Source organism: Drosophila suzukii, chromosome 3 (genome assembly GCF_043229965.1).
Source record: "Drosophila suzukii chromosome 3, CBGP_Dsuzu_IsoJpt1.0, whole genome shotgun sequence".
Lineage (NCBI taxonomy): Eukaryota > Metazoa > Arthropoda > Insecta > Diptera > Drosophilidae > Drosophila > Drosophila suzukii.
Window position 1 is genome coordinate 3,680,978 of NC_092082.1, and position 22,529 is coordinate 3,703,506.

The 22,529-nt window shown below is 42.3% G+C and overlaps 1 protein-coding gene across 1 annotated transcript; it reads left to right on the forward strand.

Annotated features, from left to right (window-relative positions):
• The first annotated feature begins 17,818 nt into the window (after window positions 1-17,818).
• LOC108012771 (histone-lysine N-methyltransferase 2D) lies at window positions 17,819-21,880 on the forward strand. Its single transcript, XM_036816153.3, has 3 exons — window positions 17,819-18,011; window positions 18,076-19,141; window positions 19,621-21,880. Exons 1-3 carry the CDS (start codon window positions 17,936-17,938, stop codon window positions 21,770-21,772), a joined length of 3,294 nt encoding a protein of 1,097 aa, XP_036672048.2. The 5' UTR covers window positions 17,819-17,935; the 3' UTR covers window positions 21,773-21,880.
• Window positions 21,881-22,529: the final 649 nt, after the last annotated feature.

Sequence of the window (22,529 nt, forward strand, 5' to 3'; positions counted from 1 at the left end):
TATTGTGCTGGTGACAGTCAAACCGTATAATTTCGTAATACGAAATATGAAACATTTGAACTTTTCAGATTAAATTGTTAAATAAGACTATATAATGATAATAACTAATAACAAAAGTTATTTGTGGCCTAACTATAATACGAATTTCCTAGTTTCACACTTTTTGCATTGCACTCAATCATTTTACTCGCTCTCTCACCATTTTGTGCGGCTTTTGAGTGCTTCACTCACCGGGCACACACACACCTATATATCTACTCGAAGAATTCGTTACCACATTTGATTGGCTCGATTAACACAATCGGAGCACCGTTATAACCAGTATACCCACACAGACAAGCGGTGGAAAGAGTGGAGTACTCATTCCGTGCCAGAGAGAGCGATGCACCAACACCATTGCAAACCTTGATCGTGCTCCAGTCGTCGTCGGGTGTTATAGATAAACGAGCCGATCCCGTTTGCCGTGGGCGAAAACGAGACCGGACTATATTGCCGTCTCCCGAGCATCGGGCGATTATATATACCCGGCATATATGTTCTCGTTTCGCTGACCAATGCAGAGCAGCTGGCTGAGAGTTACCCATACAAACGAGAGCGATCAATGAGAGCGATCACTCACACTGATGCACCCATCGAAATTGTATTAGCGGCTGCCGGTGGGCGTGGTCTATCGATCGGGTGGTATTAACCACCGCCCACCTCCCACCTCCCCAAGGCCCCCCTTCGATGCCCAGCGAACTGGATTGCGAGTGCGAGGGAGAGGGACTATGTGTCTCAGAAAGAGAGGGGAGTACGTTAGGCCCGAGTGATGGAGTTTTCCTAACGGTCTGCTTCTTTTTATTTTTCTTTCCCCCGTTTTTTTTTGCATCTTCCACTAGTTTTTTCGCCCGTTTGGCAGTTGTCAAGCTGTCATAGTTTCGATCATTAAATGCGATATCTGTTGATAGCCATAAGACATTTTACGATATTACTAACATTGTTAGCTGGCGCCCCCTAGTGCGAAAGAGAGACAAACTCGCCGATCCACAAGATTCCAGATACCGTCTGCGGGATTAATGTATCATAAATAGCTTAGTTTCTAGAAATTATACCCCGAGCGTATGGTAATCGTTAAGTATAAATTATAATTAGCCATCTTTATGCCCAAGATCTACAAAATTGAATAGTTGCAGTCGCGGGCATAATATCAATTGATTGCTAAATAGTTGCCGTTGGTAGTACCGGCCATTAAGCGGTCTATGAATATTCATATCCATAGCTCTCAAAGCGGAGAGGGTTTTGCGACGAATGACGATATTTGCCCCTTTGCTGTATCATAAATTGGTATTGCTCTTTAATGGGATAATTTACATATGTTCGCTCATGTATCCCGACTTGAAATGGCTTCGACAACAAAGCTCGATGAGTCTGGTAAATACACTTACTCTCAATGTAATCTTAAAAATGATTTAATCCCAAAGCGTTCGTTTGTGATGTTAGAGATATGTCATATATTTTAGGGACAGCTTAAATTAAACTTTTTGAAATGGTACAGGCTTTTTCATTGAGATTTTTCTTCACTAATGATAGGTACATCTTTTTCCCTGTATTGTTCCATTCGATTTTATTCAGTTCCCACAAAGACAACGCTTTCTTAATGAAATATTTTACAGATGTAAGTATTTTCCTTGCAATTCAAAAATGGGCGTGAAGCCAGCTTATATCGGGGCTCAATACAATTTCTATACTAATTTTGCCACTTTTCCCTGCTTTCTCCTTGCACAGGGTATTATCCCATTTTGACTTTCGGTAGGAAAATGTCACAGAAGTTAATCCAATTTGCTGTTTTACGACAGGGCACAAAAACAGAGAAAACCCGCAGCTCGTTATCATCTTGTGGGCTCTCGGTGGGAAGGGTTACCCTTCTTGTGCCTTCGGCCGGGAAACGCCTCTGATTCTTTCGGTTCCCTAAGAGGAAAATGGGGTGTTTTAAACCCATTACAAGGGCCCTTACCAGAAGCAGTTCGCTTTCCTCGTTTTCCTCTTGCGGTTTTCCGATTGCGGTTTCCTTTGCACCCGCACTCTCAGCCAGATACTTTTCACAAATTTTCACGCTTTAATTTCGGCTCTTGGCATTTGCATATGGTTAGAGCGAGAAAATGGAAAACAGAGAAAGGGATGGATAGTGCCTGCTAATCCTTGGTGAGCAACAGATTATCCCCGACAATTGTTTGTTCTTGATTTGTTTGTTATGGTTGCACAGCCGGGACTAAGGAATGATTCTCCATTCCCGTTGCTTTCTTTCTATTATACTACACTTGTAAAAACTAGAAAATAATTTTCAGAAAAACCAGAAACCATCAGAGAAATATTTTTAGGAACACTTCTGATAATAAGATTTATTGAAGAAATAAAGTTAATCATAAACCGAACTATAGCAAGATAAATGAAAATACGAAAGGAGATTAAAAATTGGTGACTTTTGAAACCAAATCGGAATGTTTATACTTATAAATTATTTTTATATTATATATATTATTTGAAATTTGAGGAGGACTCTTAAAAAATCGGGATGGATTTCCAAGGATCTCTTCAAGTTTTTTCAAGTGTATATTTTCACAAAAATGCTGCCTTACAATTGCAACAATTGCAGTCGGGAAATGCTCGAGGGGTTTCCTCTTTCGCCGCCTTTCTTTTCCTCCGCTTTTCCGCTGCGGCCCCGCCCCTTTCTGGTTACAGTTTAATGCGTTCTAATGTATGTGACTTTTGGCAGGATTTTCTCGTTTGCCATTTGCCGCCGCTCAAACTCGAAACTCGAGTGACTTGCAGAATGCGAAATCGGTGAATTCGGAGCGGAATGTGTATGAAAATGGTCTGAAGACGTCCTGACAATCGAACATCATCAATCACCCCCTCGATTTGTATTCCTGCCCAGCATGATCGGGCCCCTTTCGATCAATATAAATATTTCTGCTGAAATTAGGTTACAGGCAAATTGTGTCCATCCGCATGAGGCATCCAGTTTGGGATTCAGTTCCAGCTCCAGTTTCAAAAAAAGAAAAACTTATGTCATGCCGGGCTACCTTTATTTCAGTTTGAAGACTGTGCATACAATAAATTAATTATAAATGCATTAATCAATGCCAAAATGAACAACAACAACCGGAGCTGATTTTTTTCACATTTTTGACAAATACTGACATGAGTGCTCCCCGCTCGCAGTTCGTTTCATTTCATTTGGATTTGGATTTCGGTTCGGTTTTTGGTTCGAGCTTGGTTTCGGTTTGGGTTTTGGTTCGATTCATTCTTAAGGCGCGTGAAATGAAAACAAAAATTTAAAACACGTTTTCGCGTTTATTTCTGACTAATTTATGCGTTCGATTTGAATTCGCCTCGTTGTTGACTCGATTCCGATTCGACAGAATTCTGTCTTCAAAATACTCTTTTCATACTGGGTATAATCCTCAAGTAAAAGAGGAGTAGGAATAATGATGTATAATGATAATATTTGGGGTCCTATTTAATGGGTGTTCAAGAAAACTTCTAACTTTTTAAGAAGCTTTTTTAAGTAATGTGATGTTTTTACTAAAACCCAAATATTAATAACATGTACAACCATTTCAAACTAAGATTAATGTTCTGAACTAAGCCCATGTGAATGACATTTATATTTTTTAATACACCTAAGTATTTTTTTTTATTTTTAAATTTCACATATAACATTTCACAGATCATAATTCCCATCGCTCATCCTTTAAGAGCATTTCCACTTCGTCAATGGTCTTAAAAACCCTTGATTCATTTCTCAACCGAGTTTGATTTTGATTGAAAGCCAGCAAAGAAAGGAAAGAAAACAAAATTGATTTCCACCTTGCGGCATTTCGATGCCCGATGCTCTTTGCATGTTTCACATTTGGCAGCCTCAGTGGTTTTATTTTTTTTATACTCGGTTTCGGTCTGCAGCTTTCCGTTCGGATGGTTTTTATGCGGACACAGATGTATGCAAATGAGATCATTGATCTGTTTCTGGTATCGATTTGTTTTTGAAGAGTTTGGAAAACTTGAAACCAAATCATATTTGACCCTAAGGGGTCGCCACATGCCAAAATTAACGAAAACAGAAATGTTAATTTCGGCATATGAAAAATGTGAACTGTTGACCATATCTCTACATGTATATTTATATTTGTTTTGTTTCGTTTGTTCGTTTTGGTTTCTTTTGCTCTCTGTCCCCGTTCTACGAGCGCGAATTTGAATTTAATCAAATTAATTATGATTGTCAATGGAGCGAACTGCGCGATGATCAATTTTGGTTGGGTTCGAATTCGGACTCGTATTCCCCCCGCCCCAAAAGTTCGTGGAGTTCGGGGACAGTGATAAATTGACAGATCAGTCGGGGCCCTAGGGCGATATCAATCAGCTTTGAAAGTGGTCCAAACAAATTGCTCCACAATTCGAGCTCTCCGAAAAAAGCAGTATTAATCCTACTCTTTATGGGCCATCCAATAACTTTCTGGCCCCTCCAAGAACAGCTTCCGTTTTGTCACAAACCCAGACATTACCATTTCCCTTACTGGGTTTGTTGCGTGCACAAAAGTCGGGCATTGTTATAATTTTGTTTTTTCCACTATTTTTGGGAAAGATTTTCTCCAAATGTGGCCATAAAATGTGAACGAGTCGAACTTAAAATGCCATATTTAACAATTGTTCCACACATTTGGGGTTTGGTGGGAACCTGCCCGAAGTTGACATCACACATCAGGCCCAAAGAAAAGCCAAACTCTGTCCGTTCGGACCGATTTCAATGTGTAATTGTAACGCCATTGTTGTTGTGTTATTAACACCTTGCAGCCAAATGGACTATGAAATTGTTGTTGCCGTTGATGTTGGCCAGGTGCGAAAGGTTTTTAACCCCCCAAAAAAAAAGAGCAGTCCAAAAGGTGTTCCAGAAAAACAAAGCTTTCGGTTCACTCTCATCGCCTGCCCTCGTGGAATTTCGTGAATTTATGCATAATGGACATACATTAAATTCATAACATCACGTTGGTCTTGGGCCCCACAAATGAACTTCGGCTTCAGTTCCTCTGAAGATGCTGTGAAAGAAGTTCGGTTTCGACCTGTGTTACTTTTCGGCTCATTTTAGTGGGTCATAAATGGGGTAAGATTTTTCACAGCTGATTGCGAGAAACGCTCCGTCGCCCTGAATGCCCAAGCTCTGTACTCTGAATTTCGCCGAGTGGGTGATTCAGTTTAGCAGTCCAAGATGGCCTAATTGGTATCGCAGCGATAAGCGGAGTTTGAGGTCTGGTTCGAATCGGTTTTTGGAACATCTAAAAATATGTCAATCCAAGTCACGGAAAAAGGGTTTCATTTTATATTCTGTAAAAGGTTTAATTTACGTTAGTAGTATAAAATATTTTTAAAGAGAGCTAGTACATAATAATCAGTTTAGTTTTTGTATCAAATACTTTACAATTTTTTTTGGCTTATCCAATTAATTAATTTTTAAAACTGCTCCCTCGTTTGTTTTCCCAGAGCATCTCTCATTCGTTGCCGGCAGCTTTTCCGCATTTCCCATGGCAGGGTTATGTGAGAAAGTAGTCGGGGCCAACAGATGGGCAATAAAATGGCGAGGCGCACAAAGGCCTTCCATTTGGGAGGACAGGAGGACAGGACCCGAACTTCAAAGTGGGGCGAAGCTGGCACCTGCACCGGCACTGGGCACTGGGTTACCTTCCCGGCACTCCGGCCGTGGCATAGCAAATCATTTTGAAATGAATCATATATCTCGGAACCATGACACGAAGGCCCAGAGATGAACTTGCGCCTGGGTGTTGGAAAGAGGCGTTGACTGCGTGCCGACAATAAAATTATGAAAATGTATAAATCAAAGCTGCGGCGATTAGCGGGGAAAATCGTATAAAATATGTTTTCAATTTTCCCGCTGGCAGACTGGAATAGGAATCCAATTCAATAGATGGATTGTTTGGCTTTTCAGCCATACCCGGGCTGAACTTGACCCAATGATATTTAGTTAGCCAGGCGACTGGGGCCGAGACAAAGACAATGTCGGCCAGGAAAGTGGCAAAGTCAAAGGCAGTGGCAGTGGCATCTGCATTATGGCATTGCCTCTTTCCCAGGTTGCCAGTTTGCCAGTTTGCCAGGTTGCCAGGTTGCCAAGTTGCCAGTTTGCCAGTTCGGGCTGACAAATGACTAAGGTCGCCGCGCGTTTGCAGCACAATTGGCCCGATGGGGCGGTTTCTGTTTGGACGGGGCGGTAAGAAGGTCGTCGGATCGCTGGAGTCGTCTTAGCCAGTTCCAGCTCTGATGCATCACACACCGCTCGGCAGCTGCGGTTGCGCCGGACGTCACAGAACACTAGAAGAAACCCAAGTTCTATTTAAAAATAAATATCATATATTAAAAGTGGGAAAAATAAACTACAACTAACATTATGGGGTCAGTAAACACCTTTATCTACCTTACAAATATATTTTGCTAAATTTAACGGTAAAAACAAGGCTTAAGTCTTAAAAAAATTTAACCCGAACATTTAATGTTGCCTCTAAGTTGATATCTTGTTGATTTACAAGTGACCTTTAAAAAATTAAGAAGATTACGTGACTGAAGGATATTCTAAGGGACAATTTAGAAACTATTTTATTTAATATCTAATTTTTCTCAATTATTTCCAATAATTCCAAAAGACATATTTTTATCGAACTCAATTTAATAATACAAGTTAATTTACCATTACTTTTTATGTTCGGCCTAGGTCTCTTATCCAAATCGTAGCTTATTAAGGGTTTATTTTCTCTGTGCCGTGTAGAATGTCCTTTAGCATCAGCTCCTTGAAATATATTCACCTCCCAGCTTCATAGGTACATTTCTTTCAGTGTAGCCGTGGCCAAAGAAGCCTCAACTTCGCGTCCGAGCAGGTGTTCCGCTACACACAAAAGACACAGAAACCTCAACTGAAGCTGTTTGATGCGCACGAATTCCGTTTTTAGCTGAAGCTTAGGCGATGCCAGTTTTCAGTTTTCCATTTTGTTGCAATAAAATTTTAATAAGATTTTTCCTCTAGAATATACATATAGCCGAATCGTGATGCAGCTCATCGCTCCAAACTCCCAGCTTTTCAACGTTTTGTGTGGCAATCGATCGCAGCTCCATTTTTGTATTGCTTTGGCTGGCGAAATCCAAACAAAACTCCGCACTTTTGAAGGCTCTCCATCTGATGCCTCTATATAATATTGTTTATTGAGTAGGTCTGCACGTGTGTGTCAGTGTATTGTATTGCTAATGCAAATTGTGCTAAAAACGCTAAACGTTGTTAATGACAGTCGACGTCGCCGGACCGAGTGTTGAGCTGAAAAGATGGCGATAGATGCACTTTGGGTGTGTCGACTGTTTGTCTAATAGAAAAAAATCGCAATCAATATATTTCTATATTATATGGACAATAATTGCAAAATAAACGATCGAACGATTGTGTGGTTAATTGTTCGATATCGTCAAATATGAACACGTAGCAAAAAAGATTTTTATTTTGCTATCGAAACAATAATAACTAAATAGCACATTTTTGGAGCTGTAGGTCAGACGCATCGATATCTATTATCTATTATCACGAAAAAAACCAGCTAAGCAAAAATTTAGCTTCTAAAAAAATATGACACATTTTCATGTTCGATTTTTCTGTAATTTCACTGGCTTTCAGAATGGGAACCCAAACCTGCTCTTCTGGATTCCATAACTTTAGTTAATGAATTTCGATTTTGATGTGGGATACCTCTCTGAGTTTGTGGTGGAATTTCCTAAATTTACACATTTAAATATTCCTTAAAAAAGAGGGTCACAATTTTAACCAATTTTCATGTCCGATTTTTCCGTAGATCCAATGGTTTCCAGAATGGGAACCCAAAACTGCACTTCTAAGTTCCACAGCTTGAGTAATTGAACTCCGATTTTGATGTGGGATACCTCTATGAGTTTGGGGTTGAATTCCCTAAACATCTGCATTCAAATATTTCTTTTAAAAGGGGGTCCCATTTTTAACCCATTTTCATGTTAGATTTTTCCGTAATTCCTATGGGTTTCAGTATAGGAACCCAAAACTGCAGTTCAAGATTCCATAACTTGAGTTGTTGATTTCCGATTTTGATGTGGGATACCTCTATGAGTTTGTGGTGAAATTCTCTTATGTTATACATTCAAATATTTCTTTTAAAGGAGGGTCACATTTTGAACCCATTTTCATGTTCCATTTTTCCGTAATTCCCATGGTTTTCAGAATGGGACCATAAAACTGCACTTTAAGATTCCATAGCTTGAATTATTGAATTCCGATTTTGATGTGGGATACCTCTATGAGTTTGTGGTGAAATTCTCTTATGTTCTACATCCAAATATTTCTTTTAAAAGATGGTCACAATTTTAACCCATTTTCATGTCCGATTTTTTCGTAATCCCCATAGCTTCCAGAATGGGAACCCAAAACTGCACTTCTAAGTTCCATAACTTGAGTAATTGAATTCCGATTTCGATGTGGGATACCTCTATGAGTTTTGGGTTGAATTCCCTAAAGATCTGCATTCAAATATTTCTTTTAAAAGGGGGTCACATTTTTAACCCATTTTCATGTCCGATTATCCGTAGATCCAATGGTTTCCAGAATAGCAACCCAAAACTGCACTTCTAAATTCCATAACTTGAGTAATTTGAATACGATTTTGATGTGGGATACCTCTATGTGTTTGGGGTGAAATTTCCTAATGATCTGCATTCAAATATTTCATTAAAAAGGGGGTCACATTTTAAGGCCATTTTCATGTCCGGATTTTTCCGTAGATCCAATGGTTTTCAGAACGGTGACCCAAAACTGCACTTCTTAATTCCATAACTTGAGTAATTGTACTCCGATTTTTATGAGTGATACCTCTATGAGTTTATGGTAAGATTCCCTAATGTTCTACATTCAAATATTTCATTTAAAAGAGGGTCACATTTTTAACACTATTTCCGTAATTCTTATAAATTTCAGAGTGGGAATCCAAAACTGCCACTCTTAGTTCCATATCTTGAATAAATGGATTCCGATTTACAAATGTGATACCTCTATGTTCCGCGGACAATTTAAATTAATATCGTGGAGACAAAATATGTTAAAAATCTCTCCGACCATATTTAAAAAGCGGTCAAAGAATATTGGTTAATTGTAGAAAGGTAAGTTTTCGTACAGCAATACATTTGTTGAAATTAATACTATAACTTATCGCCCTTCCAGATCTAACATCCCATACTTCAAAGTGAAATCCGCATAGTTTGAAAGACCTAAACCTTTAGGAGCCTCCTTCCCACATGTTATCGCTCATTTGTAGCCAACTAAATCTTGATGCTGTCAAAATTTGTTAGTTTTCCAAAACGAAACTGGCAATTAAGATGCAGTTTAGCTGCCATAATACTGCTGTTGCAGAGAACGAATACCCTTCTGGATCTTGATCGGCCGTAACTGTTGACCCTCACGCTTGATCACTCAATTAGCCTGACCGCACACGGAGAAAGAGGGCTCCTAACTAATAACTCCAAGCCCCGGCCTCCAGATGTTCCTGACATCGCCCACAGCCGTCAACACTGGAGTACAAAAATGTATTATGTACACCCGAAAGGGCAGGGGTGTGGCTGGAAAAAAGGAGATACCCGAAGGATAAAGAAAGAAATCATTAAAATTTTCAAAACGTCCAAAAAACAGAAAAGAACAAACCTGACTAAGCCGCAGATGATGAAAAGAGCGTGTGTCGCAGATTAAAATTTCCATGTTTAGTTGAAAAAATAATGCAGAAATCATGAATGTAAACAGCAATTGTCAACGGACTGTCCGGCGAACCTAAACCTAAACAAGCAATAATATTTGCCTTTCGGCATTTTGCGCATTTAGAGCGCTCACGCATGTAATTAGGAATAAACTGAACTGAGGCAAAACCGAAAACCAAGAACTACAGAACCGAATAACAAAATCCCAAACCGCATGCCACAGATACTTGGCAGTTTATCCCTAAGTCCTCGTGCGTGTGTACTTAGCAAAGTCGCTGGATTTTCGAAACACTCGTCGTTTGGGAAAATGTGTGCCAACAAAAGGCTTATTTAAATGTGCATTAGAGCCCCTCGCCTTAACCCTAAGTCGTGTCACATGTCAACAGTTTTCCAAAACTGTGAGCTGGAAACTTCCTGTCCGGCGATTAAAGAAAGTTCCTGGCTAAACAGGGAAAAGGAACTACGAGTTTTCCCTCAAAAAGAAGAACAACATATGGTCGATTTCATGGTCAAGAACACCAGAGCGATCGTAAATTGTAACTGGTAGTTAGTTTCGGGTTTTTCGGTTTTTAGGCTATTGATACAGTCATTAGGCTACCGATCATCCCCCGGTTAATTGCCCTGAAATTAGGCTGTCATCGTCGTTTAGGAATTCAGTTTTCAGGAAGTGCAGGAAACATCGCTGTGGGTCTCGACTCGTCTTGGGTCGACCATCTTTTAACAGAAAGGCTTCTGCCGTCAGCTGTTCGTAAGCCCTAATAGTGCGATCATTATAATAGCATCATCGTCTATTTGCAATCAAACAAACTCACACAGTTTTTCGTTGATTAATAAACTGGGGATTATTCATAAGCCACAAAAAGCCAGCGTGGCTGGCAGCTTCTTGTTAATGAGCTCCATCGTGATGAGTTTCTCGAGTGTCGAAGTTTGATGTCTGAGGTCATGCCGTGGATTTATTTCCATCGCTCATAGATCATAATTCTCTCAAGGGGGCGGTAGCCCAACACCTGCGTATTAGCCGATCGCTGGATCCACCGTAGAAATTTCCGCATTCCGCTGACCCACAAAGTGGCGATCCGGTCCGATCTCTTCACGATTGCCCAAATCAAAGAAAAAATGGTATATTTTCCCTTTTGTGCATAATAAATCACACACTTTTTCTTTCGCTGCTGGCGTGGGAATTGAAAACAGTGAAATGGTTTTAATAATCAACGGAAAAACAAAGACCTAATCAATTAAAGTCTCTTATCATTGCGGTGCATCAGCCAGCACTAACGAATATTATTTTTTCGGTTGTTTCTCGGCCTCTTATTATTGAAAGTGTTTTGTTGAGCTCACGAAGTGCTTGTAAAACAAATCGGAATAGTGGCAGGGGACTAACAGACAGAAAAGATCCGACTTATAAGTACTCTATAGGGGTCTTATATGGTACAAAGAATGTAAAGAGCTTTAAATTTTTATTAAGTATGTTATTAAAGACTTGCCATTCTTCGAGATAAGATATGATATTTAAGATATGTGGTTCATTTGGAATCACAAAATCCGAAGTCCCCTATCCCATTCAACATTTACAGAGTATCATCCGCTTTTGAGGCTATTCGAAAGGAGTTTTTGTTTGATTGAAAATCCAATTACCGATCATTGACAGTAACGTTGAGTTTGTTGTACTAATTTCGAGATCTGGAGGGGTTCAGAGATTCGGGGTGGAAGGACAGTCATCAATCAAGTCAGGGCCGACAGGCCATGCAAAATTATATCATGTGTTAAAAGTTATGACGGATCATCGGAGGTGTAAAGTGTCGTTGGCACTGCCCTCCTTCAATTTGGCTCTTCCTTTTATTGTTTTGTTTTCTCTTTTTTCGCACAGCTTGACTTTTTGGTAATACATCCACTTTTCCATCCATTACTCATCGCATTCAACGATCGGCGGAAAAAGTAAATACGCCCAATCAAAGCCATCTTTCGACACACAAACAAAAGGATCGTTCGAGATTTTTATACAACGCTTTTTGATTCCGAATTGACAGGCGGCATACAAATCCCCCGATTGTTGTTATAAATTAGCTCAAAACCCATGCACAATGCACTCGGCCATCAATCATACAAAGGAACTTACACTCGTACGTCTGCGATATGTTATAAATGTTTTCATTTCACGCAGTTCGTTAAACCGAAGATTCCAAGATTCCTCACCTCTGAGAGGGCATTTCCACCTGCGGATCTCCTCGGATCGGCGATCTAAGATTCTTTGGGAGTATAACCTTAATTGACTTGACGCAAGTTAAGTTTTTATCGGGCTGCGTCTATCGTATTTTCCGCTGTCAAAGCTTAATATCTGTGACTATCAATTGTTTTCGCATCTGAGTTATCTTTTTTAATTTCAGGCCCGGCTTTGCCCCCTGACCCGGGTCAAAGTTGAGTGTGCGAGTGTGTGTGGGTCTCCTTATTTTTCCCCATGTCGCGTGTTTCATTAGAGGCGACAAACAAACACAGCCAGTCCACAGATTTCCAGCAATGATCAGCCCGCGGACCTCGACTCATAGTCGTTGTGCCACATCCACAGAGAAAAATGTTAATAGCTATGCAGAACTCATCCTAAAATGTTCTTGTTATTAAAAAGGTATCAGAAGGGTTACACAGTGAATAGAACAAAAAGCATCAAAACAAGGTGTAAAATATATTTTAGGTGATTAATAGAACTCCAAAATGATCTTTCTTCCTGTGTAGCACATAGCACACAGCATATTGTGACCTCAAAAATAACGAACGTGCGGTAAAAGCGTCGCCAACCTCAGAGAGCTCTAACCTGGCCAAAAGCAACACACTCACACACACTCTTTGGGCCAAGAGTCTTGGTCCAGTCAGCTAGAGTAGCAGCATCACAGGCAGCAGACTTCTCCTCCTCCCAGTTTCTTATTTTTTCTGTTTTTTTGCGACGTGCCACACCTGTTTCATGTAGTCAAGCTCTTCTCTGCCCAAGAACCAGCCATCCAGACATCCACAGAAAGAAATCTTCAGGATTCTTTTGATTAACGTAGGTCTAGGAAATATTATTAAAAAGGGTTACAGCATTTTGGAGACGTTTTCTGAAACTAACCTTTTAGATACTCCATCAAAATAAGCAATATGTTCCATTATAATAATATATATATTAAGTAATATATTTGCAAACAACTTGAAACAAATATTATTCTTCTCTTATTGTAATCCCCATATTTTTTCAGTGCAGTCAGCGCCTTGTGAGAATTTTTGTTTTTTTTTTTGGGGGGGACTTTGTAGGCAACAATTTTTCGGTCTGACCTTAGCCAGAGATCTGGCTCTGGGAGCTGGCAAACGCATTTCTGATAATGATGGACTGTATTAACCGTTAGCCAAAGTTGAGGCCAGGCAGCTTCGGGCCGGGCCTTTACCTCCATGCATGTGGCCACAACAAGCTCCGGCAATCAGTGGACATTTTAAGATTTTCCAACCTCGGCGGTGGGAAATTGCTGGTCAGATTTTCGCCGAAAAAAAAAAGAAAAGGCACTAGAAGAAATGAAAATAGGGGGAGCGAAATTAAAATGAAGAAAAAAGGAGACTTTGACAGCTGAGGCTTTCACTCTCGGTCTTTAATGTCGCCTGTCCCTAAACAATTTGAACTTGTCAAGCGTAATCAGTTTTCCTTTCATTTAGTCTGACATTTACCGCCGCCAACGAAGCCGACGTTGACACATGGCCATGTCATCAGCACCCCGGCTCCTCCAGCCACCTTTCAGCTCCCAACTCTTGGCCACAAGACACCAGAGTGTCCGGCTTCTTGGCCAGAAATGCAGACGCAGACGTGGACGCAGCTTGGTGGCAATTATCAAAAAGCGCGCAACTTTTCACACGCAGCCGATGGCAGTCGCATTGCTGGGATGCTGCAGTCGGTCGCAATTGCAATAGTCGCAGATACACCGGTGTCACTAATTACGGCTCATTATAGTGACCAAAGTGTAACATGTTGTCAGCTCCGAGGACAACAAGCAAATGTAATGGGGGAAAAATAGAAAAATGGGTACACCCAGTGAACGCAGCAGGAGATACTCTACCAATGATACAACTATCTATATTTTATATTCCTAAAAAAATGATATGTTTTATAAAATCGGTTATCTTTAAAGTACCACTTTTATAGCACTTACGGTTTTCCAATTTATATCTGCAGAGGGACAAGTTAACAATTATATTCATAGAAGGTTCCAAAAACCTTTAGATAATATTCGTAATAGTACAAATCTAGAACGATTGAAACAGCCACAACAGTTTATTAAACTAGGCAATTTCATGTTTTTTACCAACTAGTAACTTTCCCGTGGTCATCACCCAGAAGTGACTACCCCTCTTATCATATAATTTATTATTTATAATACTCTCCGCCAAAGATATAAAACTGTAATTATATTTATCAGGCGCAAATAAGTTAGTTTACTTAGAGTTAAATGGAGAAAACACCTATCCTTACTTTAAACCAGGAATCTCTATAAGCAATGTTTTTGAGCTGACTCTAAGCCACTGCTAATTGAGTTCCCACATTAGAAAACTCTTTTCTATTTATGGCCTTAACATATACTTCTTAAGTTTATCGTATAACATTCATTCTGGGGGCCGAGGCAAAAATAATCGCAAAGTTATCATACCCACACTCCCTGTTTTCTGTTTTTTTTTTCAACTACGACTCGTGGCTCGCACATGCGGTGGATGGAGTTGGGATCGAAATCGAAGTCGGAGACGAGGTTGAAGTCAAAGTTGGAGGAGATATCCAAACACCTGACAGTTGACTGTTGGCGCTAACGCTGGGCCTTCGTGTTATTTCTGTTGAGTGACCATTTTTGGGCAGCCAAGTTTCGTGTGAGTTTCGATCGAAAGTGCAGCAAACGCAATTCCCAACTATTCGCTTTGTCCCACAAAAATTCTACGGCGTATTGTTTCGAGTGCTCAACAATTAAGTTCTCGAGGAAGACAGCCAACCTGTTCAGAATTACGAAATTCATAGTCAAGCCAGGCGAAATGTCAATTTCGGAGCTGGTCTTCAAAATTAGCTCCATTACAGAGCCCGATCGATCCATCTATCTTGGCTGTGAAAACCGTTTCAAGTGGTTTCAGCAGCCCAAAAAACCGAAAAAACCCTTGTAAATATCAATTGAGCGATACTCTCACTTGAGATGAAGCCCAGAGTCGTTTGCTACACGAGTTGCCCGAATCACTTATGAAAATCGCTTGAGAAACCCTTGAAAGCCGACGACGATCACAGTCGTTCAAAGTTCGTGTCAACATCATCAATTTTGATCAATATGTATGGTCTAATGCCGTCCCTCTCCATCTATAAATATGCACAGTTAGGAGCAGAAAAATAGGAGTAGTGGTATAAAGAAGAATGCAGAATTCTCATACTTGTATCTCTTAGGATAAAATAAATATTAAATTCAAATGGTATGCTATTATTTGCAATATGTTATATATCACCTAGAAACCTCCACATCTTCTCCTTTTTTTGTGCTAAGAAAGAATCTCCATCCCTGTAACCGAACTAAAAATGTATTTATTGCTAAATATAGATATACGAATTATTATTTTTACCCCAGCTGTCTTTATGGATATATCTCTCTCTATCTGCCATTTAAACGGCTCCTTTGCCTTCGGGGCCCGATCGTGTTTGAGTTCATCGCATTCGTCTCCGATCGTAGACTCGACAAAAATATGGAAAATTACAATTATTAGGCATTTGGCTTGTTTGTTTATTGGTAGGTGTATTGAGGTTATACGCTAAATGATACATCGATCGTTTGAATAGAGCGATCGAGCAAAACGATCCGGCGCGATCAGCGCGATCGTTCAATTGATTGCCCGCCCGATCGGCCAGCGGACAAGTGAAAATCTCTGGACGGGACCGACTGGAAGATGAATGAAAATTGCTGCCTAAATGGCAGCGGACATGATCGAGCCGATCATCACTCCTGGCCCTGGCATGATCACTTTCTTTTCGGAACGGACCGACTGGCCGGGGAAAATCCCCGAGTGGTGACATGTGTTCGTATGGGAGATGGGTCGCCTCAACTCTTGACCCAGCTGCATGGGATAAGCAATTATGATCTTGATGATCCCCGGTGATCTCGATCATGATCTTCATCATGATCAATGTCCGAGATCATCTGGAGCGAGGAAGATGGAGTATGGGTGATGGGGAGCTGGGAGCGGAGACTTCTCTAGTTAAGTGACGCCCTAGGGCCGCTCTCTAGCGACCCTGTTTAAGTTTATAAAAACTCATTATAATGTCTTATAAATGCACTTGTATCAAGTGGGATTTCTTGATTGCCGTCTCCGTCTGTGGCACTAGCCCTCCCCCTGTATCTTTCGCCCCAACACCCCCAACTTAACTTTTAGCCTGATCTTTAGCTGCTCCTTTTCTTGGTCGCCCTGTCTTCGGCACTGGCAAAAAAGTGTGCAGACATAGATTTATTTTAATTCAATTATCATAGGTCTTAATTAAATTTATACTCCTTTATGTTGTCATTCCTTTCTAAAAATGATCATATCCTTGAGGAATTTGTATTATAACAAGTTCTAAGCGTTTTTTTACCAGGTATCTTATAATGAATAGATCCCATTTAAAATATTTTCCGCATCCTGGACCATTTCTTTCAGTGTGCTCGCTGTGTGTCTGTCTTTGAGACTGGGCCTTGCTCTCGACTCGAGTCGAGTTGTGTCGACTCTACTCGACTCAACTCTCGGTTCTGTTTGGGTTCGGGACCGGGCTCCCATGCTCTCATGCTTAGACACATAGTTCGCTCAAGATCATAACATGACCTTTTGACTGGCAGTGATTTCAACGCCCACGCGTATAAAACAGACCCAACAGCACCACCGCACCACCGGGGCAGAAAGCCAAAAAGCAGGCAGAAGGCAAACACACCAGGCCGATCTGGCTCTGTGGTCTCTGTGTGTTTATGGAAAATGGGTTATGAGATATTTCTCTGGCCTTTATCTTTTGGCCATTTCTATTTTGACCATGGGAAATAAATTCTCTGAGCCCGGGTAGGTTGGTCCCTCCGCTAATCGAATGGACAGACTGAGATCTGGAAGTGGTACAGCCAACCAACCACGAAGGACGTTCGTTCTGCATTTTACACCTACGCTTGCCCGAAGGTTAAAGATTCCGCTGGATAACTTGTTGCTCTGTCCTTTCCTCATTTCCCGCATTTTCCTCATGTGCGGTAATTGAACTTACGCGTGTGGGGATAGTCCACCCTTGATGGAAAATCGATAGACCCCAAACCCAAGTCGAAGGAGTCTTCCTTGTTTTCTTCGTTGTCCTTTTATTTGATACCAACAAATAGCAAATAGAGTGTGTATTTTTGGAACAGACATCGGGCACGCGATGATAGCCTTAGTTTCTGGGCGCCCCACCGCCCACATAACAAGTTTACCCGACTGCATTAACCCACTGCCAAAAGCGAGTGCAAGGACTGCCCCCATCAAAAACGAAAAGGAAGGTTAGGAAAGGCTCGACGAATTTCAAATGCCTTAATGTGAAATTAGTTTTGATTAAATTACAAAATCTTTAAAGTAAGACTCACTAACGACGTTGTTTCTTCAATGACTCAAATATTTTTAAATTATGTCAATATTAAATATTATGATTAGGCATTTAATTAATTTATTAAATAATACACGTTAAGTTCACAAACCAGAGATTTATTTTTAGTATTTCATTTTTCTTTAGTGGAGCAATTGCTATTTAAAAAAGTTTTTAGCGTGCTATATTATCCGTTGAAGTTTTAAATAATATTACAATTTGTTTTTTCCTTCCTTTACTCTTTTTGGTATTTTAGTCTTAGCTGGTACAAGTCGTATAAAATCTATGTTACCCCACTAGTAAAGTGCTCAAATGGGCTTTGTTTACTCCTTGAATGGGGCTCGTTGTTGCCAGGACAACCCGCTGGCATTCCAATGCAAAACAAATCGAAATTCGGCTGTCGCTGCCCGGGGTTCGAAGGAATTTCAGTGAGGCTCCTGCGCAGCCTTGGTGTGGTGCTTCGCCGAGTGCTAGGATTCCGGCCGACCTTTGGCATTTCTGAGTCCGATTCTTTTTCTGGTCTGCAAAGTGGAAGTGCAATGAACTGACATGATTACGGGACCGGAGGCCAGGCAAACGCACAGGTTGTTGGACTTGAAGAAGCAGCAATGGGCCAAGGAGAGAGGTGGGTTGACAAAGATATAACTAATATATCTAGATATCTTTAAAAATACTATGTATTTCTTCAGAGGAAATAGCCCGCATGGATGAGATGTACCATCACCAGCACACATCGCACCACAAAATCGAGCGCACATCCATTCGCACCTACTACTCCAACTTGGATCTCAGCCAGACCTCGACCTCCAATCAAACTTCCAGTCATTCGAGACGAGCTCCAGGTCCGGATATGCAATTGATCCTTCGCCAGCAGCCGGAGTATCGGCAGGGCAATCAGGCCTATATGAACCAGTTGGAGCGGTACATAGACGATCTGGATGTGGATGCCGATGCGGATTTCGAGGACGAGGATGAGTCCATGTATCGCAGGACCCGGAGAGGCAGCTATGCCCCCGGAATGACCTCTAGGCAGATGCAGAATCCTGCTCGCTATGCGGAACTGGTCCCCACTTCCCTGCAAACGGCCAAGGGAAGGATGCAGAACTCGCGACAGGAGGCGCAGCAACATTTGAAGCTGCAACACCAGCAACTTTTGCTGCAGCAACAGCAGCAGCAGCAACATTTGCAGCAGCAACAGCAACGCCTTAGGAGTCCCAGTTTGCCAGCCATAAGACAGAGGGTGAGACACCAGGAAAAGTCGGGGAAACCAACTGACATTGATCCCGGCAACGGGGCACAGGCACATCGATTAAACAATCCCCCGGGAGGCGCTGGCAACCCAGGGGGAGCAGCGGGAGGAGGAGGAGGAGGTGGAGTCCAGGGACCTCCTGGTTGCCAGGAGGAGGACACTTCCGGCTATCTAAGCGATACGCCCAAGAATCCCCACACCCCGGACATTTGGTTCAACGACGGTGCGAGCCAAATCGAGAGCATTAGTGGAATGGGCAGTGCCAGTGTCCTGGAGGGCGGAAGTGTGGGCGCAGTGGGAGGGGGCGTGGCTGGGTGCCGACGCCTCCGACGATCGATAATGGCGGGCTCTACGGCTGCACCGATTCCTGCACCCATTCCCATCCCCCTGCCCCACCGTCAGCTGCCCCCGGGAAATCCGCTGAGCAAGGTGTACGCCATCAAGGGACGACGTGTGCCAGGGCAGGGATACGAGCCACTGGCTGCCGATGGATACATGGCCGATGGGTGAGTAACCAAGTGACCCAATCACAGACAAAACAAATGAGCTAACTGCAATTAAACTTGGATTAATTACTCAGTTGGTTATCCACATTATTAATTTCATAATTTTTTTTAGGGTGAATATTACCCCATATTATCAACGCATAGCTATGACATAAAAATAATTTAAACTGGCAGTTGATGAAATCAAAATTGTGTAGTTAAATTCTTATTAATCTAGTACCTATTGTTTAAAGTGCAATAATTTCTTCCGTTTTTTAATAAGCACAGCTCAGCTAGATGTTATTAAAGTATTCAACTGATTTTGTCTAATTACATTTTCAAGCATGGCAAATGTTTCTAAATCATTTCTCTCGTATCTCTCTCGTATTTATGCCCAATTCTAAAATGTTGTGCTTTTGTTTTTATTTGTAATTATTTTAGCTTAGTTAAGAAAAATATTTTTAAAAAATCAATATAAATTATTTTTATAATCCCTATAGATACTGCTACATGCCTGCCCCGCCTAGTTCCTCGAACATGAGCATGAGCCGCGACGTCTCCACCTCGAACACCTACCAGGTGCAGATTGGGAATCCGGAACAGAGTGACTTCTACGTCCACGAGCAGCACGAAAGGGAGCGGGCTCGCTGGGCCAACTTCAATGGGGCAGTAGGCCATCAGGCCTCCCAGCAGCCGCCAGGATGGCTCAGTCGCGGGATGCACGACCTCAAGGACAGCGAGGACGATGTCCAGTCTATGCAGTCATCCTCCACCTATCTGAGAGGACAGAATGCCCCACTAGATGCCCAAACTCTGGCCGAGAGAATGGACAAGAGGCGCAAGGCAGCCGAGTATCACAATGCCATCAAGAAGCAGCTTCACGAGCGGGAACTAATCCGGAAATGGGAGCTAGAACGCCATCGGCAGGAGGAGCAGATCGAGGAGGAGCGCATCCGGAGACAGAAGCAATTGGAGCAGGAACGTCTGGAGTTCGAGAGGAGAACGCTCCTGGAACGCGAAGAGGCTCAGCAGAAAAAGCAGCAAGTTATGATGGATGCCATTCAGAAAGCTGAGGTTGCGGCCAAATTGGAGAAGCAAAAGAAGCGAATGGTTCGCCAGCCATCCAAAATGTCTCAAGAAACAGAAGAGGATGAGTCCGAGCTTCTAAGAGTCCAATCCGTGGAGGAGGATGAAGACGAGGTGGAAACTGGGGCCGAAGAACCTTCAGCCCAAGAAGAAGAACAATCTCATACGCCTAGGGGTCCCCCGCCAGTTATCACAGAAGAAAAGGTCCTGATAGGCACACCCATCAACCTTCGAAGGACTATCACCAAGCCCATTAAACAACCCAAGGATCCCAAGAAAGAGGAACCCACTCAAAATAAAAGACAGACCTCTTTCCTGGGTGAGGACAAGGAAAACATGGCTCTGCTGATGCAACCAGCTACCCTCATACCATTGCCCGTTACCAGCGATATTTTTGGACTTCAAAATGCTATTGGTAATCTCCAGATAGCCACCTACTTTATGCAGCAGCCCATGCAGAAACCACCACCACAGACCCCTTGTTCTTATTCCAAGGCCACGATGACCCATCGCACAGATACCTCGATTTACACAGAGGATGGCTACCAGGCGGAAAAGGAGGAGGAGGATCCACTGGAGACTGCGAGATCTGGGAGAACGGATTTGGTCACTGCCAGTGGCTGTTTCTCTCCGGACTCCTTGGAGGTGGATGTGGCTCCAGTTTCGGTGCCCGAGCAAGATAAACTAGCACTGATACCCCTCAAGACGCCTCTACAGATGGGACATTTAAACGGTTCCGACGACACCGATGAACTCCACCACGAGCTGGGTCATCAGGCGGATGTGGAAACCCAAACGGAGTTGCCTCTGAACTGCGATCTCTGTCTGTTCCACGACAACTTCTACAAGGTGCTGCTCAAGAGGGAGGTTTCCACCACTACCACAACCCAGACATCCAAGTCCCAGACCCAACCCGCTAAGGAATCCACTGCTGAAAAAGATCACGAGACCACAACAACTACAACGACCACCACAACGACCACTTTTAAGGCCAAGAGTAAGGATAAGGACAAGGACAAGAATCTGAAGAAGCACCAGACCAAGGATAAGGACGCCAACAAGATGGACGATCGACCCAAGTGGGGCGTCAATCGACCAGTGGTTCAGTATGTCAAGGCCAGTGATCGTGATCCATTCTGCCTGAGGAAGAAGAAAAACCACCCGAGCACGGCCAAACCACCAAGATCCCTATCGATGGACTCTCGATTGGATAGTGTGGCAGCGCTCCCAGAAGATCGGTTGATTAACTTAGCCGGAGGACCCCCATCTGCAGCGGGTGAACAGGAAGAGGAGGGCTTCCTTCTCAAGGCCCGGAATGTCTGCACCGAGATCCTTCCCATCAAAACCGATGACAAGGGTCGCATTTTCCTCAACTTTCGCGAGGCCAGTGCCATTATGAACGAGGATGAGATCAAGGACAAGCTAAGGCAGAAGTACTTCAATTTCGGCAGGATTCTTCCGCGCAGAAGTTGGGCCTCGGCTACCCAGCATGCCCTGCCCTTCAGTGCGGTCACAACGGCTCCACCACAGGCCACCGTGGGAGTGGGTGACTTGGCGGATGACTGAAGGTCACCCCGGAAACCAGGAAACTTTTACAATGCATCAACTCATAACTAGAACGACTGTAAACCATTTATGTAAAACCTTTAAATATATCAATTTGTATTGCAAGCACCTAAATATGAAGTTATTTTTAAAGGTGCCAAATTTTCATAGGTATACAAGCAGCCTTTTTAATTTTAAAGTCCAAACCGTCCAGATTATTTATGCAACTCAATAACACGCAAATATAAAACTACAAGGTATATGAAAAATAATTGATACATACATTCGACCTTTGCGAAATTCAAATAGTTCCTTCAGATTCCATTAACTTTGGATTAGAGTTACGAACTTGTTACCTTTTCTACCTTTGTTTTACGCACACCAGAAAACTAATTTCTTCCAAGCAATTTTAAAATGCTCTTAAAGGTGTAATGGCTTGCTAAGCGTACTCCAAACTTAGCTACTTGTTCTAGTGAAATTCTCAGCCCGTGAGAAAGGACTTTTCGCGTGTCTGGGAATTTTGGGCTGCCTAGATGCGGATTGGATTCCTCGTCAGGCCTTCGACCAGGTCTATTAGCTACATTGTTGCCGGGGCTTAACGCTCTGAAAGCCACAAATCAAGCAAATGCTGCCACATTGTTCACGGTGAGCTGCTGAGCTTTGGGTTGCTGATCTCTGGCCAGATCTGCGGGTATATCTTTGGCTGGGGGCCGGAGTCTGTTACACTTTCACAGAACTCAAAATGTCGTATTTCACGCATTTTTACGAGCGTTCGCGT